The 19539-nt window shown below is 41.3% G+C and overlaps 1 protein-coding gene across 1 annotated transcript in view; it reads right to left on the bottom strand.

The window, feature by feature from the left end:
• Positions 1 to 19491, bottom strand: part of cnot6l (CCR4-NOT transcription complex, subunit 6-like) — a 28798-nt gene extending 9307 nt beyond the window's left edge. Inside the window, exons 1-11 of the mRNA XM_030059640.1 lie at positions 19359 to 19491; positions 14534 to 14655; positions 11354 to 11540; positions 10004 to 10089; positions 9207 to 9296; positions 8972 to 9040; positions 7879 to 8036; positions 5727 to 5881; positions 4847 to 4998; positions 2615 to 2842; positions 82 to 284 (exon numbers count right to left, since the gene is read on the bottom strand). Coding sequence (XP_029915500.1) covers positions 82 to 284; positions 2615 to 2842; positions 4847 to 4998; positions 5727 to 5881; positions 7879 to 8036; positions 8972 to 9040; positions 9207 to 9296; positions 10004 to 10089; positions 11354 to 11540; positions 14534 to 14645 — 1440 coding nt within the window. The 5' untranslated portion in view covers positions 14646 to 14655; positions 19359 to 19491. The remainder of the gene's footprint in view (positions 1 to 81; positions 285 to 2614; positions 2843 to 4846; positions 4999 to 5726; positions 5882 to 7878; positions 8037 to 8971; positions 9041 to 9206; positions 9297 to 10003; positions 10090 to 11353; positions 11541 to 14533; positions 14656 to 19358) is intronic.
• Between the last annotated feature and the right edge of the window lie 48 nt (positions 19492 to 19539).

Here is a 19539-nt window from a genome sequence, read left to right as displayed (position 1 = left end):
TACAATCAGTGTGCCGCCCAGGTGGATCTGACAGATACCAGCTTTAACAGAATGCACCTTTGACACCTGGAGAAGGTTTACCTTAAAGTCGTACGTGTAGTTGGTGTAAGGCATCAGATTATTCTCGTAGGCGCTCTTCAACTGGAAGTTGTGGGTGATGCTTCCGTCTGAGTTGCCGTTCTTGCCGTTGCAGCTGAAGTTGGTCAGACATTCGTTGTAGCGCAGCTCCTTGAAGTCCTTGTGGTTCTCGGCCACACCTCCGTTGCTCAGGTATTCAACCACACCTGAGGAGACACGGAGACACCTGCTGGTTCAACGTGACACTGGGACTGCTGAACAGATGAATGTGGCCGATGAGCCGCCTGAAAGCGAGTGACTTTAAGTTGAAGCGACAATGCCGGCATATAAAATAACATTACATCACACCTTGACTTTACATGCACTTATACTTCTGTAGTCTACAAATAAACCAATATAAAGTTAATTTTTCAAACTATTACAATTCAGGAACAGCAAAAAACTTCGCACATCTATTCCTCGGGCAGGTGCGTCGGAAAAGGAAAAACCAAAGTAATTGAAGGATAAATTCCCGCACACTGGCCAACTTCCAGAACAAAGAGTTTATTGCGACGTTTCGGTCATAGACCTTTTTCAAGCAAATGTTTGTGCTAACTAAAGAAGCCATCTTAAATAGGAGTGGCTATGTGACTAAACTATTACAATAAAAACTATTTCACAACAGTTTATTTGCTCTTGCATACAAAACAGAAACTGCAGAAGTGTCACTTTTTTTGGCAAATATTGTAGTTTAGTCAATCACACGATCCTTTGGGAAATGTTGGGTGCTACGAGACCAGTCGCCACATTTGCTGGTAAAACCTAAATTCACAGAATAGAAGCACCAAAAGACAGCGTGTTACCTGCCAGAGTGGTTGGTAAAGCAAACCAGCCACAGGTCAGATTTACCAGCAACTGGCAGCTGTTAGTTTCCCATTTTACCAAGTATCCATTACACTTTAATAAGTTAAGTAGTACACATCCAGCGGCCAGCGTCTTGACTAAATCAAAGAAAATGGATCACATTATCCGACTGCCTAAGACCCCGCACTGGCTCCCTGTATCTTTTAGAATTGATTTTTAAGTTCATTTACTTGTTTATAAAGCCTTAAATGGCCGTGCTCCTCCATATATTAGAGATTTTCTTGCATTTTATGTTCCAGCCAGATCACTGAGGTCCTCCACAGCTTATCTTTTAAATGTTCCTAATGTGTCCCATAAAAGCCCCGGCGAGGCTGCCTTCTGTTTTTATGCACCTGAACTGTGGAACAAACTGCCCCTGGAGATCTGGACGGCGAGCTCGCCTGGCATTTTTAAAGGGAAACTGAGGACCTATCTTTTTTAATCTGACTTTCGTGCTGGAGTAATGTTACAGCCATAGTTTTTTCAGTTCAGTCATTAATTTTCATATTTATTTTAATCCATGTGTTTATTTTATTCTATTTGTGTTTTATTTTATGGAGTTTTAATAATTTATTTTTAACATTTTACAGTTTTTATTCTTGAAATTATTAGTCTAGTATAATTTTTGTTCCTTTAATCTTGCAATGTGAAGTACTTTGGGCTGCATGTTTGCATGAAAGGTGCTATATAAATAAAGATGAGTTGAACTGAGTTGATAACTACAGTAATCCACTGCTAGAATTCAACGCCTTGTCCACAGTCTGTGTGTTGACTGTGTCGCTCTATGACTGAACTTCATTCATTTTAAAGGAGAGAATCAGTTTCTGCCGCGCTGCCATGCAGGTGTGACATGTGTACATGTTGATAAGAGGTGTAAACTAGGGATGCACCGATCCGACTTTTTCAGTTCCGATGCCGATACCGATGCTGGGGCCTTACGTATCGGTCGATACCCGATACCGATCCGATATTGTTGATTTAAGAAGCTACAAACCTCAACAGCAGCGTCGGCTCCCTTTGATTTGTTCAGCTGCTGGAACTCCTTGTGCTCCTTCGTGTGGTGTTTCTGGAGGTGCTTGATTAAATTTGTGGTATTATATCTGGCAGTGCTACCACCACCCCTGGCAACATTCATTTTACATACATTGTCAACTGCCGTCGAGCTAGTTGGCATGCTAAGGGTGAAAAACCTCCATATCGCAGACCCTTTTGTTCGCGCCATGTTGCTTGTGTTTGCAACTCAACTCAATCGACTCTTGCGGCATGCGGTACACACACCATATGATGTAGCTCGTGTCGCAAAGATTTAAAGGGGAAGGATCAGTCTCACGGATCGGCTGCTTTTACAGATACCCGATCCATGTAAAATGTTGATATCGGTGCCGATATCCGATGCTAATATCGGATCGGTGCATCCCTAGTGTAAACTTCACCAAATGCTTTTCTACCCTGTTACCAGACAGCTCTCATGTTACTGTGATGACGGTATTTCAATAGAAAATCAAGAAATGATGCTCAGCTAGCTTCAGTTTGAACCACAGCATCTTTGCTTTGCTCTCTGAAAATAAACTTGTAGCAACACCCCCGCCCCCTACCCCAACTCATTAATGCGTTTAGTGGAGGTGTTGGAGAGGTTTCCCAGAGGCCGTCCTACCAGAGTCGGGCAGCGAGTTGAGGTCAGCACACAGGACGATGGGGATGGAGGACGGGTCAGAGGTGGGTGAGCCGGTAGCCACGGAGCCCGAGGCCCTCTCAGCGATGCTCTTCAGCTCCGACAGGAACATCATGGTCTGGATCAGCTTGACGTCCGAGTACTCAGGGTCCCAGTGCATGTGGGCATTGGCCACGAGGATCAGCTGCCGCTCCTGCAGGGGCTTCATGCCTGAAAACACAGGAAACCGCATGGAATTCAATAAGCCACACCTGTCTGGCCGATGAAGCACAACTAAGAACAAAACGGAAGGGAGGATATAACCAGATTCAGTTTAATTACACATTCACTACAGAGGTAAAAAAGGGAGAAAAGGAGTGATAAACAAACACAGGTTGTGCAAGTGTTTATGAAAACATCTCAAACTAAAATGAGGGACACAAGGGATCAGCGAAAATAAAATTACCACTGTCATTATGTACAGAGAAGCTGGCAGATGTTTTGAATATTTTGCAGACAAACAGGAGGATCTGATGTAATTTCGGAAGCCCCAGACACTCTGAGACAATGAGGCAAGACTGACAATGACAAGGAAGAGTGGAGTTTTACAAAAAGTGAGAAAAAACAGAAAACTGACCATAAATTGGGAAGTTATAAATATAGGAGTTGCTGACTAATAAAAACAAAACAGTCCTGCATGTCACCCAGAGCTGTTGCCGCTAGACAAACACTGATAATGTGATCCAACAGGGCAGAAAGGCTTTATGCAACAGATGCTGTCAGGGCAGGAAGCAAACTTTTGATTTGCCAATAAACAGACTCTGAGGTCTGTAATTTCCAAGTAACAGAGAAAACAGGTCACTACGTCAAACAACAGACCTGCAAGTTCGCATCTTAAATTACTCCAGTCAGCAAGTCTGCTAACAGTAATCCAGCGCTAGACATGTCACGTCCTGGAAAACCCTTGAAAAAAAACCTTGAGTGTGTTGTCTGAATGAGAGATTCACAGTGATTCATCACTAACACAACAATATGATAAGGAAACCAAACACTGTTCCACCCTGTTATCAGAAACCTCATAAGTTTCTGTGATGAGACTAGTTCATAGGCAAGACGTCAAGTCAGTTTTGCTGATTTGCTGTGGATACCCTAACTGGAACTCGGTGAAAACAGCCCGAAGATCGAGGAAGATCACCAAAAAAGAAGATTTAATGCAACAACATTGTCATCCCAAACATGTTTGCAGTATCTGAGAAACTTTGGAGGATTTCCAAACAATCATCCCAAGTGTTTTTCAAACCCAGCGACACATTATGACAGGAACTGGTCCACCCAAAAGACTGCACACCCAAACATGAGAAGAGCAATCTCATGTATGCAGTCCAATGCAGTGAGGAATGCACAGACCTATGTACTGGTCAAACTAAACAAACATTAAACAAACGCATGGCTCGGCAGTTTGCCTGCACCTGAAAGAAAAGGGACACTCCTTTGAGGACCGTAAGGCTCATATCTTGGACAAGGAGGACAAATGGCTCCAAGGAGGAGTGAAGGAAGCGATCTATGTTAAGATAGAGAAACCATCTCTCAGCAGAGGAGGAGGTCTCACACGCCATCTGTCTTCAACCTACAAGGCTGTCCTGTCATTCTTTCCCAGGAATGTGAACAATTCACTCTTGACCCCCCCGTGACCCCAACAACCACCATTCACTCCTGGAGCCAGGAGGAGTGTCCCTAATGTGTTCACTCCTGAAGTGAAGTGACCCAAAGGATTATCGTTCACTCCAGAAGTCATGCGGCCCCAATGACCATCGTTCACTTCCTTAGTTGGGTGGCCCGAATGTCCATCATTCAATCCTTGAGTCAAGTGACTCTTATGATCGTTCTTCATTCCCGGAGTCAGGTGCTCCTAACGACACTTCAGATAGGCGTCACAACAGGAAGGAGCACTAAGGAGCCAACGACCTGGATAACATACAGGTTAAATACCTGGGACTCGCCACCAGTCTGTCAGAACTGAAGAAGCTTCTTGGATGAGAAGTGAAACGTCTTCGAGAAACTACAAGGAAGTCCGCTTGCCCTCGGTTCAACTCTGTGTGGACATGGTTACACTAGATCTGCCTAAACCTGCAAAGGTATCATGGTTGAAACTTCCTTTAAATGTTGTACCAGCAGGTACAGGGTGTGCGGCGGCTGTTTCACAAAAAACAAAGCCCTCCGATCTGCCTTCCTTACCTCCAGAGAACATGTCTTTGTTCACCTCGAGCAGAACGGCCACCCCGATGTTGTCTTTGGTCATCACTCTGTTCAGCATGACCTCTGACCCCTCTGAGTTGGCCATAGCCACCTGGTTGAACTCCACGGTGTGTTTCTGCACCAGAGTGAACCTGCAGCAACAGCAGTGATGGATTGTCAGTCATGGGGGGGGGGAGTAACAGTGCAATGTGTTAAAAAACCTTGAACAAGGGCTGGGTTACAGGACGAACGCTGAACATCAGAGATCATACAAATTCCTTTGCTTAAGTTGATTTAAAATGTCAAAAAAAGGCACCCTGATGAAGGATCTTGGAGCTGAGACATGTTGGTCAGCAGCCAGGTTTTTAAATAATACTTAGCCATGTAATAATAAAGGCTATTCAAATATTTTTAACAGAGCATCATGCCCCTTGCATACTACACAGGATGTTCAGTTAAAAAGGAGACAAACTTATATATACTTTCCATTGATTTAAAATGTATTTCAAGCCAAAATACAGCCAGCAGTGTCCCATTTGAATGTCTTGTTCTGCTGTTTCCTTTTAGGAATACACCGCCACCTCATACTTGTACAGTTTTTTTTTTTTTTTTTTAAATCGACTCCCAAAAATACTATAATTCATAATGTGGACAATGAGTGTTTAAAAACTACATTTTACTTCAGGTCATACTGCGCAAAATCACACTGATTGAAGGCAGCTACTTCAGAGCTACACTACTGTCAATAAAAGTAAGAATTAAAAAAATAAATACATGGGCAATGAGTTATGTACAATATGTAATGACAACGGGCACTCTGTCGCCCAAACTGACCAGCAACATTCATGAAAATTCAGTTTTTAATCCATGAAGAACTCACTTCTCTGTCTTGAAGAACACTGCACAGCCGTCCACGTGCTTCCTCTCCTGTTCAGACACCAGTTTGGCACGAGACTTTGGGCAGAAGTAGCCGTCGTAGCCGCGCTCCTTTAGTGTTTCCAGGAAGAGGGTGTAGTACTGCTCCGTTTCCACCTCCTGCAGACACACACGGACAGACGCTCCATATGAACAATTCAGCCAAATATGCATGTCAACAATCCGCTGAGACCGCAGAGGAAAGCTGATGCCAGCCACAGGTTGTTTTTGATGTGGCTGGCAAGAAAAAAAAAAAACTGCTGCTACACCGCTGTACAAGTGAGATACATGAACTTGGAAAAGGTAAACATGAAGAGTAAATTCAGTTGCTCTTAGAGGTTGATCGATGCTTTAAAAAGATGAAAATTCCTTCTTGGTAAAAAACAAACAGATTCCACAGATTCAGAAATCCTTCTCAACTCTTTAACACTTTTGTAAGACACCTACCTGCCTCCTAAAGCAGTTGAATTTTTTTTTTATTGATTCTAGATTTTCTGGTTCTATCGGCCAGAGCTTTTGCAATCTTTTATCTGTTTTTAAGATTTTTTGGGGGGCATTTCTGATTTATTAGACAGTCACAGTGGAAAATGACAGGAAAGACAGGGCAGAGAGAAGGGCTGATATGCAGCAAAGGGTCTGGATCAGATTTAGGGGTAGATTTAGGGCTTAAACTCGGTTTTATGTGGCACACACTCTACACAGTGTACCACCGGGGCGGCCATAATATTTTATATTTTAATATTCTATGTTAAAAATTGAGCCCCCACTGTGTCCCTGATGCAAAAATCCATGCCTTTTCCATCATCTTTTCATATAATAATAATAATAATAATAATAATAATAATAATAATGATAGCTATGGCAATACATAATAGCAATTACATCTTGTATAAATTGTTTGCCATAAGGCCCAGTACCAGGAATCAGTGACTGCCGCATGGAAATTAAATTATAAATGATATTCTATTCTATGCAAATGCTGCAGATTTCATAATACAGTCTATGAAAAGATTCAAAGGTGAGAGGACTGTAGATATTTTATAGATATATTTTAGTATATTTTATTTTTAATTACTCAAACAAGGTATGCAAAGGTTTTTCTTGTATTCTTTGTATTGATCCACTTTATTTATTTTGTTGCTAATGTTTTATTTTGCAAAGATACATATTTCCTTCCTAGTGTTGATAGGTATATTTTGTGTATTATACTTCCTGTGAAATAGCAACGCAGAAGCTTGCTACCAGCTAAAACAATAAATAGGACTTGTGGAAGGCTCTGTTGTCAGGTGCTGTAAAACTGTGATGAAATTTGATCGTGCACAAACTAAGAGGAGTCAAGTGTCTGGATGCCTCGCTGACAGACTGGACTGAGTTCACGACACACAAAGTGCAACAACAATATTCAGGCCGGCTCAACAGAGTGTGACCAGCGGATGAAAAACCAATTTTCCTGCCCTCTGGGTTCCAAATCTTTAAAGGACAAAATTTTCCAGGATTTTTTTTTTTTTTTTAAAGGTATTCAGTATTCATGCACATTCCTCAGTGTTTGGTGACTTATGTAGCGTCCATGTTTAGGTGCAGCTCACAAAGCGTCGCATTAGGATGATTCACATTGGACAAAGTGGCCAAATAGATCAAAACCGCATGGAACTGATGTCTCAAATAACACGCTGTCAACACGCTTCTGCATCGTGCAACATGGTGTTTATGTGCAAAAAAAAATGCTAACAGGAGGCTAACAATGCATACACGAGTCGATTTCACACAAACACCCTCTTGAGCTTTGTTTTGCATGTTTTCGATCACTCGCGACACTGCAGTACGATGAAAGACGACGGGACGACGTAACAAGGTGTCAGCGGCTGAAAATGAAAAACATCTGAAAAAGTAATCTCAGCCAAATTTTATAAATTTTCCAGGATCTCATGACCATTTCCAGGACATTTTCGAAAACTCTTCCATAAATTTCCAGGATTTCCAGGTTTCGTAGGACGCGTGGGAACCCTGTACCCTGCAGGCTCCAACTCATTTCAAGAAAGTCAACCTAATGTCTAAAATGCACAAGATCTCAAACTCAAACACCGTGACCCTCTGCGGCTGAGCGGAGCGTCTCCTACCTGCAGGCTGATGATGTCGGCGTCACAGTTGGTGATTTCCTCCATGATGCCTTTCTTCCTGTACTCCCAGTTGAGGGCCCAGGATGGACAGTAGCCGTAGAGCTGTCGCGTGGCGTACTTGTCACACAGCACGTTGTAGCACATGACAGTGAACATGGCTGGATGGGAGAGGAGTGGTAAGGACAAGAACCTTTAGCATTTAATGATTTTTTTTTTTTTTAACAATAATCATGCCCAGTGAAGTTTTACATTTAAAAAAGGAAGGGGAAAAAACAGGAATGTACAATATATCAGCAGTCTATTATTATATTATATTATCCTCTGAGAAATGAGACAATTAAATTATTGTCCTGTTAATGGAATTTCAGCCAATAATTACATCCGATAATGTGGAGCCTTTTTCTTACAGCAGCTGTGGTTCTTCTGAGGCTCTTAGTTGTTATGTTTTACGTCTTTCCGAGGAAAAAAAAAAAAAAAAAACACGAGACGAAGACAGTCGTAAGCATTTTGTTTTCTTTGAATTCATTACAGCTAATCTTTTTGGACTGGCTGTCATTAGATGCCGTTATTTTAAACGTTAAGCGGGTCCATGTGTCGGGTGTTGTAAAGTGCATCATGTTTGATGTGGGGGCTCTCTCAGCCAGACAAGGTGCCCTCTTGAATTGATGAAGGAAAAAAGAGAAAAGGACCTTCCTGTGGTACCTTTCCTTTCCTGTTGTTTACAAAAACTTTACTGACAGAATAAAATGGTCCATCTATAAACTTGGCCTTTACTATCCACAACATCACTGGTTATCGGCACTGAAATGTATGTGTACATTTGCATGTATGTCTGTGTGTGTGTATGTTTATGTCTTGTATGATTGTGTGATTTATGCTCATATATTTATTTATTATTATCTTTTTACTTACTTTTAATACTACATTTTAACTGTAATCTTGGAACCTCAATGTCCTCTGAGACTCGAATAAAGAATCTGAATGAATGAATGAATAGCCGGTCTTTCTTACATTATCAATTATTAATAGTGTTTTGCCAACAGAACAACCTACAGCTGAAGGTGAAAGAGTTAATCCCCCCCTCCCCGCGTACCTGTGGGGACCATCTGGTCTCGCTCTTTCAGCGTGATCCACGGTCTTTGGGGGAGCTGTTCTGGGTGCACTAAAAAACGAGCGGGGGAAATGAGGGATTAGTGCTCATTTGCCCGGGACAAACACAATGGGACAGTATACCTGCGGCGCTCAGGTTTACACTAAACGGTTGGTTAAATATAGATGAGCTGGGACAAAACAGCTGTGCGGTAAGGCGACGCGGCGGCGCCATTTACCTGCGAGATTGTCAAGCATGTAGTTCAAAAGCTTTCTGGTTCCGTCCGGCTCCTGGTACAGGTTGAGGATGTCCTGGGACAGAGGGTTACCTGCCAACCAGCAGATCACAACCAGCATCAACAATAATAACTCACACAGAGCATAAAACGGAGAACTGGGAATTAACATTTTTGTCTCAAGATTCAGCCTCAACTTTCACTTCCTAACCAGATTCACCCACTATTGACTAATGACTAAATTTGGTGTGTTAGGAAAAAGCACCACAGTGTTTTTTTTTGTTTAGGGTTTTTTTTTTTTTGTAGAAGTACAAACACTTTTTTTCTGCAAGAACTGTCAAGACATGTGCCTATAAATGCCCAAATAAAAATTTTGATTTCACTTATTTTTCATGCATTTGCTGGTAGACAAAGTAAAAAAAAAAACAAAAACTCATTTTTCATACAAGTTTAACATTAATTTGAGAAAACTACATATCAGATTTATGCCACATTACAGCACATATTCTTGAAAGTCAACCTGCTCTAATTTCAACACAACCAAACATTTGATTAAACTCCTTTTTGCTTAGCAAAATAAATTCAGTCATTTCTATTTTAAGCATTGCTGTCCTATTTTTAGTAGTTAATCACAAGGGCTCTCTCATTTTACCAGTTTTCCTAAAAGCTCCTTTGTAAATAACCGTCCTGACTGTATATACACACACTGATTTTTAAATTAGAAGATTACGTACAGAGAAGTATACATTAAATTCAGTGATATATAATTGAGTTGTCCAAAAAACACAAGATAAACTCACCTTTCAGCCCCAGGGTTTGTAACTGGAAAAGCCTCCCAAGTTCATAAGGCAGAACTCGTAAAAGATTGTTGTTTAAAAGCAATTCCCTGCAGAAAATAGAGAGAATAATTTGTCAGCGCACACTCTCTCGGTCCCTTATCCCTGCTCTCTTTCACCACACACATGCACACATGATGAAACACAAACTCTTTCATTATTTCATGTTCAGCATCAGCTCTACTAAACAGTCACTTTATTTCCTTTATCATCGGCGGTGCGCTGTTTTCCACCATCTGCTTGTCGCTTCAATTCTGCTCTCCAATCCAACTGTGTCTTCGCTTGTCATATTAATTTTTGTTTATCTGTCTATTTGGAGGTGAGATGGTTTAATGAGCCCCGCGGGAACTCTTTATCACAACTGCACAAATTTGTAATTTGTTTTTCTTCCAAGTTTTTTTTTTTTTTTTTTTTTTTTTTTTTTTAAATCACTGTATTTTAATCGCTGTGTTTTTTGTTTTTTAGTGCTTTGCTTTTTAGTGCTTTGCTTTAATGTTCTGTCACTGTTCCAAAAAAACAAACCAACTTAATCCTCTGACTAAATTCACTGATTAATTTATTTTTCAGGACAGTATGCAGTTGCTTCAGCTGCTCACTTTATCAAGAAAAAAAAAAAGTTACTGGCAACACTCAATCCTTTATGTAAACCTCAAACACACAGATAACAGTCAGCAAACACACCAACAGGACTGGTTACTGCGCAGTTTCCAAAAGATAAGTAATTACTGCAAACAAACACACACACACACACACACACACACACTCTCTCACACATTTCATAAGAAAGCAGAGACAATGGATCTCAAGGACAGCTCCAAGACATTTAAATTTACTGTCACGTTATATTTTTCTGCGGTGGCTCACTACAAAAGCACTCCTCCCACTACCTCACGCTGCACGCAGACGTCGTCGTTTGCTCTGTTAAATCTCGACTTTCTTCAGATATGGTCGTGACTTGAACTGAACGCGATTTGCTCTTGAACCCTGGCAAAGCACTCATGACGACAACACTGACTTCCAAAACTCAAATTTAATTGCTTTGAATCTTTGTGAAAGCTGTTTCCAAGGTGCTCTACAAATACACTTGTCTTGATCAACAGCTTTTTTTCCCCTTTGAAATGATGAATAACTGCCACCTCTATTCTTCTTCCAGCAATAAACAAAGTAAAACTGCCTGAGCGGGGAAATGTAAAATCCATCCTTTGCTTGTCCAGTGCATGTTTTCCCTGCAGGTAATATAATAATATAATAATCGGAGAATAAACTCTTCAGATGTTTCCAAGCAGCTCGACTAACACGTGTCTGTCAGCCTACCTGAGAGAGACCATGTTGCCCAGCTCGGCGGGCAGGCTGCGGAGCTTATTGGACGACAGGTTCAGGTAGACCAGGTGGGGCAGCTTGGCGATGTCGGGCGGGATGCGGCTCAGGTTGTTGTCGTTGATGTGCAGCGCCGTCAGGTGGGTGAGCGACCACAGAGAGCTGCTCAGGCTCCTCACGCGACCTGCGTCGAAAACCAGGACGAGGCCACAGTTTGACTTCAGAACAGTAACAGCTTCAAATCTGACTCGATTAATGCAGTTTCTGTATCGACCTGCTGTAACATTGATCTGACTAGAGCTTTTTGAAAGGAGTACTCCAACGTTTTGGAGCAAAATCCACTTTTAACGACTTTCCCAGACTGAGACACAAACTTGGATACCATTTTTACCTCACCTGTACGTCCAGTGGTTCAGTTTCTATGGGTAGCATTCCAGAATTTCCCTGGTTGGGATCAATAAAGTATATCTATCTATCTATCTATCTATCTATCTATCTATCTATCCATCTATCTCGTATTAGCTTAGCATAAAGGCTTGAAGTCTATGGGGGTCATTAGCCTGGCTTTGTCAAAGTGAAAAAATAAACCTTATGGCAACTCCAAAGCTGTCTTATTTACACAGTTCATTACACAGATTTGAATTAAAGAAAAGTAATTCAAAGGAAAACAAATAAAGTGTGGGTTTGTGAGAAGTTAATTTGTTCTGGATCTTCCTCTACCTTCAGCACCTTCACCTTCAGCATCACTGCAAGATAAATGTGCTCAGCGGTTTCAGTTCCACCATCTAACTTCTCTTGAAACCACTGTTGTTTTTAGAAGAAAAATCCAAGACATGTATTTCAAATATATATGACATACAGCTTATATATATGTAAAACATCTTGTTGCAGTCTGGGTAAGTCAGAAAAAGGGGATTTTGCCTAAAACATGCGTTCCTTTAAGATTCAGAATAGAGCAGGATGTGCACATGATGGCTAGATCAGTCAAAGTTTAGCAGAATAAATAAAGATGTTTTTGGTTTTAGAGCTGAAAGCCAATATCTATTATCTTTAAATCCTTGGACCATTTTCATGCCAAAGCAACGTAAGGATTCAGTGTTTCTATCCAGAATTGTATTGTTTTGAAGGTAGAAAACCATCTGGAACAGACTTTATAACGCCACTAAAACCATTAAATCTTTATGAGTTAACAGATGAAAATCTTAATAATTACCAGCATACATAAGTTGTGGAGAAAAGAAACAAACACAAATGTCAGAACAGGTTTTACAGTGTGCTTCCCTGCAGCTGTGGTCCGTCATATCAGAGGTGGACAGCACGACTGGACAATATGAGATATTTAATATTTAATAAAAGCCCAGTATCCGTCCAATCTATTGGTCTAACCCCAGTATATTTCCACTCTGATTAAAACTGAGATATAATCACTCCTCAGACACGGGCTAATTATCACGTGACTTCTGAAAAATGTAAAGTGGAGGCTGACAAGCATGCGGTGTTCCTGACTGTATGTTAATTATTAACCTTTATTTAATCAGTGGAGGTTTGCTGACCATACACACTCTTTTCCCAGCACTGCCTGGGACCTGAGAAACACTGCGACACACACCTACTAGTATAAATTATCAATTACCTTCAGGGTTTCTAGGTCAAAAAAAAAAAAATGATGTGGCCGTACAAATGATGGGCTTACAGATCTTCACTGTCTTAACTAGAGCCCTTAAACCCTTAAAGATGCCGTCTTGGCGTCTTTTCAACGCCGTAAACCCTTGGAGTGACACTGCAGCTTAGCTTTAGTTTCTATGCACATTTATATAAATATATGGTGGGGAAAACTCTGCTGTGCTGGTCAAACAAGCAAATGTCTAAGTGTTTATCAAACGTCTCACCATGAAATGACAAAATAAGAGCATAGCAAAGTGTCTGGATACTAGATATGCTCTTTTTTTTAATCTCCCAGATTAAAGTCAGCTGAAACACTGCTCTAACTGAACAAGCTTGTGGATTAGAGGCTTTGTCTTTTTTCCCCCCTCACCTCTCCATCATCTGCATTCCTTACAGCTCTGTCTCCAGATTATTTTATTGAGACGTGTCTCAGTCTTGCACCTGTTAAGACTTGGGTTTATCTTTTTTGCAGACAGTTTTTAACGCTGACTCCACTTGTTCCTGCCTCTGTAAATATTTTCAGAAAATACATTTTCCCTCAGCATTTCCACTTTCATTTTTTTCTCCTTCAGTATTAAAAATGGTGTGATGAGTTGGTTTTGAGTCACTGTCCTGGTTTTCATTCAAACCATCTGATCAGGCACTGATTTCCACCTGAGATGCAAGGTGATCGCCATTAACTACAATTTACTAGAGAGTAAGACAGAAAACCAGCAGTTGTGGATAGATAGATAGATAGATAGATAAAACTTTATTCATCCCTGAAGGGTAATTCAAATATCCAGTAGCTCATCAAGACATAAAAACAACAACCACAGACGAGCCTGCCTACCTGTGTGTGCAAAACTCCTCAAACGCTGAAGCTTTAATTAGAGGTTACAGTACAGAGGTCCTGCACACAGAACTTAATTTCTGTCCACCTTAATAAACGTCTTAACACATTATATTTACACTGACATGAGAACTATGCTGTTTCTTTTGGTCTTGGCCTCGAGTAGGACTTGATTTGCTCTAGCGCTATTTTCATTGGCGATAATAATATTTTCAATGAATTGTTTCATCTATAAAATCTTTAAATTAACAAATGCCCATCATGAATTCCCAGAGTCCAAATTGCTTCATTAGTCTAACCAGCAGCCAACCCACGCACCCTTTGTTTGTTTGTTTTTTGGTTTTTTGTTATGATACATACAATAGAAGTAGTCAGGAAGTAGTAGTAGTCTGCAAACTGCTGCAACATGCAAAACCTCATGATTTTCTTCACAGAAGTCATAATTATCAGTATGATACGCTCTTAAACTTTCTGTGAATCGACTGATCGATTTATTGACTAATTGTTTCGACTGTAATTTGCTCTGAGCTCAGCCCTGATCTTGACGTGAATTCAACAAATTGCTGTACATTCCTACACTGGAAGACCAGACAAACTGCAGGAACAACAAGTGGAAATAACATGTCACAGCAGCCCTAAACAAATGTACATGTCTAATGGACCAAGAGGGAGACACTGACCAGATATCTCGAGCTCAGCCCAGTGGGACTTCTTCCCGCTAGCCGCCTCCTCAGCTGACATGATGGTGTAACATCTACGGGGATCTGGAGGATCATATTTTTCCTTTGGCATACCTGTTAATCTGAAAAGAGAGCAAGGCCACTGAGATTTAAGTTTTCAATTCGGCTCCCCATTTAGCTGGCACCGGGGTGGCAGCTGCTCCTCCTGGGGTCATTAAAAACATTAAAAACACAGTAAAGTCACAAATTTATAAAACAAAACAAAACACACATTGCTTCGGCAGGTAAAGAAAAACCTTGTCTGAGGGTTTATCTGGATGGTGGAACAGTGAAAGTGGCAGCTGGATTATGGAAATTAACACTTTCCTGCACTTATTCTAATGAGTTCTTGATGTTTTTGATCATTTGTTGGGTTTCACTTTCCCTCTTGTCATGAGCACCACGTTAGAAATTATTCCACTGTCATTTTTTGGCATCACCTGTGTAACTAAATAACCCTGCATCACGAAATACCTTTGATGTCTTGCAAAATAAGTCATCGAGTGTGTGCCTGTCGCTCTGCGTGTCTCCAAAACTGAGACGAAACCAAATTCTGGCTCAGAGCGGTCGACAGCGATGGGACGATATGCTCATCTCACGATAAAACTGAGACACGATATGGGATTCACAATTAAATACAAGCATGATGCAGTGTAATTAGAGGTGTAATGATTCATTCACAGCACTGGTGCATTGATTATAAATTCTGCTAATACAAATGTATTGATCTGCTTGAGGAAACAAACAGATTGTGCTGCTCTGATTTCAGCCTGAATCAAGATTAAATACTTTGAATTGAATCGTTATTGATTATCAAAATGAAATGACTTAATGTTGTGGCGATCTTGCAGAATACAACTTTCTTTTTACCAATTTTTTTTTTTTTGAATAAATGTTAAAGTAATTTTGTTGTCTTTTTTTTCACAATTAAGAAGAAAAAGGAAAGTCTTTGATTATTGCACGTGTTTAACTGTTTCAAAAAAAAAAAAAAAAAAGCTATCAACTAGTGAATTGTGAACTGTATCTGTATTAAGATAAGCAAGATAGATAAATAACCCAATATCATCAAGGCATGACTGTGTGGAAATATGTTTATTTCTGAGCTAAAAATCTTTCAAAACAATGGCACTGGCTTGCTTGAATGTAAATAATTTAAAAATGTTGTCATTACAAAGTGTAAATAGCAATGTTAAGTTTGTGAAACTGTGACAGGTGAGCCCTCTCAGCAGATTAAAAAGTAACTAATGTCACAACTAATTTTTCTGTTGCATGATTCACAGTCACATTTCCGTATTGTGATATATGACATTTTGATATTATCATCCCATCCCTGCTGGTCAGCACCAACAAGCCGAGCTGACAGCAGCCCACCAGCGGCGTCACAGATGTCAAATCTCATCTCCAGGCTGCAGTGACTGGAGGGTCCAAAAGTTCACCAGAGATATATTTCAAACCCGACCTGATTTTTAAAGAGAGCAAACAACCTGAAGAAAAAACAAACAAGCCTGGCTACCTGTTGAGGAAATAAACTTATCAGACAACGCAAAGCCTTGAAACACGCCGCAGCCTGACTGTGAAACCACAAAAGAAGCACTTCACTGCTAATTCTGAAATACTGGAATAAACAGTGGAGTGTGACGCATTCGTGTATGCTCTTAGATTAAGAGTACGCTGGTGTTCTGCATATGATTCATTTTGTTTCACTGCGTCATGAGTTTGTGACCGAGGCAGGTGATAAGTGTCTGGTCTAAAGGCCACGCTGGCTGACTGAATCCAAACTTCTGCCATGACTGTCACTCTCTGGCCGGCCTCCTCACCTGCCGGAGGGTCACTGGTAACATTTCACACTGCATCAAAACTTTATCAGCACTTGGCCGCTGGCGTGTGTGATCTCGCCTTGAAACCGATGCTTTCAAGACAGATGTTCTGAACTGTAGGTCAGCTGCAGGTTGCAGTGAATTCATGAATCTCTCCTGACTGCATCTCCTGCAAACGTTTGCAGTAGTCACAGACAAACACAAGCACAAAATGAAACTGCAAACCAAGGCCGCAGCACGCAAGTCTCGGTCTTTACTTCAGTTTTCCCACCACTTTTAGAGGTTGTGGACTACTTTGACTGTGTGACTAGTCTCGTTCTCAGCCACCAACATGTACTGACTCATCATTTTGCAGACTATATGAGACTTAACATTGATGCTTGGTCATTATCTACTTGATCAAAAAAAAGCACACTGCTTATTGCCTATTTTAGTTTTGAACAGGAGTCAATCTGCTCAGGCTGCTGTTGGATTTGACTCAGTCTCAGCTGAGTTGGTCGTGGCTGCAGCACCTTTACCCACCATGCAAAAGTTTTTGTAATACACTAACAGTAGAGAATTTCCAAAAAAAAAAAAAGATGTTGGGAGTAGCTAATCTCAGCAATAGCAGCTGTGGTTGCAGAAGGCTTTGTGTGCAGCACCATCAGCTCCTTGTTGTGACTGGCAGTCGTCTGCTGTTGCTGCTGGCCAAACAGGTCAGTGTGCACCAGTAGTAAATATAAATACAACTGTTATAATGCCAAAAATAGTGCATGACTTCATCATATAATGTTTATATCTGATTGATATATACTTTAATGTCAGCCAGGAATTATTTTTTGTGCATCAACAGCAGCACCATGTGTAACAGCACATAACAAAAAAAGAAATTTGGACAAGAAACGAAAAATGCATACATTTACATCACACTACAATCACTGAGGACAGCATTTGGTGCAGATATCGAGGCGCCTCAGAGAGCATTCGATCTGGGGATGCGCTCCTTATTAAACTTTAGGGACCAACTGAAACAGAAAAGAGCGTTCCAGTCTGACCCTGTTAGAACGGGGAACCCTGCATCTCCAATCTGATGGCAGCTGCAAATCTTCACCGTTCAAAACATGGCTGAGGTTCAGAGACAGCCTCAGCATGTTGTTATGGTACTCTCATAAAGTTTCTCAAGACGTTGTCCAACAGTCTTTGAGCAGATTTTCATTTGGTGAAGCCATTTAGATTCTAAAGTAGTGATCAAACTCTTGGACTGTGCGGCGGTACAAAACACTGCAGAACACTCAGAATCACACAAATACGAAAATAAGAGCAGAATTTGTTTACCAGTGCCAAAAAAAACCTAACTAAGATGACGGAGAAAGTGCATTCTTTGTTCGGCCTTTTTGCGGACAAATTTGATGTGGTCTTTAACAGGATAACAGATGATCAAGTTATTTATATGAAAATAACTATTTTTTTTTATTTATTATGGATAACAGGAACTTTGTAGGAGTCAGGAGGTAAAATCAAAGACAACTTCCTTGTTTTCTTTGTGTTTATCTCAAGAGCATTATTGTCACTCCTTTCCACCACTTTATTCACACCATGCTGGTGTATTTCAGGGCTGTCCGAGCAGGTTAGGCTATATCATCTGAATACATTCAAAAGTACTGATTAGGTATGTCTGTGAGACAACTGTTATAGACTAAGGCTGAGCAAGATACCAGTATCTAAATATGAACATGCATGATATTAACATCTCAAAAGGCAACAATATGGACGATATCAAATTTAGGGTCAGGGGTTAGCCTGAGACAGTGTTTGGTGTGTTCTGATCAAAAAAAGTTTTTTTTTTTCTTGAATTCAGCTTAAGGCAGCGATTGGTCTGTTCCGATGAATAAAATACTTTAAGTAACTGCATTTTCTACGTCCATTTGGGATTATTATGCTTTTTTGCCGCTTTTGCTACACTTAAAATTTCCAATAACCCAGTCACATTGTATGCTGTATCGCTATGTCTGGCATAAATACCGAGGCTTGAAGTTTTGTCCATATTGTGCAGCCCTAGTATTAAAGCTGTACCATCAGAGTACGTTATAGTGTACTGATCAGGTGTGTCTGTGCGACAGTTGTCAGTATAGTGGCTGAGAAGCATGCATGAATGGCATTAATGTGTGCACCAAGGCTAAAAGAGGACAGATTATTATAGATTGGAGGCGAGCACGACGTAAGCATTGGCTGAATAAGTTTGGAGCAGCGGACTTACATAACCTGTTTACACACTACCGGGTCACAAGTAAGTGGCAACAGCGGCTACAGGCCTCGGTTATCCGCCGTACCAGAGAAATAATAATAATAATAATAACAATAAATAAAAAAGACATTAAACTTAGGTCGCAACACCGCCTTCCAACAGGAAACCACTGATAGTGATATTTACCCAGCGGCTGACGTTGATAACCCACACTGAAAATATTAGGTAAATCCCAATCCTAATTCTGGAAGTGCTTGAAAGGCTTAGTAGAATTTAAAAAAAAGTGATTTAGCAACGGCAAGTGCACAAGCCACCGACAGCTGAGGGGCGAGTGTCCAAACATCCAAACACCCAAACACCCAAACATAGCTGTAATGTCAGAAGTGACAGCCGCGGATGTATACCGAGGCCCGTCCGGGGGAAGTTTGGCCCTCCTCGGACCAGCTGTCACACCTGGCAGCGAGGTGCGACACCTATATCACGATCCGGTGGGTGTGTAAAAGCGGGTTTCGGTGTTTAAATCGGTGTTGGACAGGAGGAAGCCGTCGTGTTGTGGTGTTTTCAGGAGGACCGTCCGGCGCGGATCGAGGCACGGCGCTGGATTTGTTTGGCTAGCGGGCGGCGGAGTGAGCACACGCCGCCCGGGCTCTCCGCGGCGGCCGGCCGGGTTTAGCACGGAAATGTGAGCCGGGACGAGCCGGACAACGACCGAGCGGAGCGGCGACAAGCTCGGAAATGACATTACCTGCATTCGGGGGCGGTAGAAGAGGATTTAGTGACGGAATTGGCAGAGACATGCAGACACGGCTGGTGAACCCGCTCAGACCCTGAACGTCTCGGAAACAGAAGGAAGAACAACAAACATGTTTTCCGCTCGTGCCCGTCTGCACCGGACCCCTCGCTGCTCGGCGCGTGCACGTCACCGA

The sequence above is a fragment of the Myripristis murdjan genome, chromosome 9, assembly GCF_902150065.1.
Source record: "Myripristis murdjan chromosome 9, fMyrMur1.1, whole genome shotgun sequence".
Taxonomy (NCBI): domain Eukaryota; kingdom Metazoa; phylum Chordata; class Actinopteri; order Holocentriformes; family Holocentridae; genus Myripristis; species Myripristis murdjan.
Note: the sequence above shows the minus strand (reverse complement) of the source record. Positions and strands in the feature narration are given on the sequence as shown.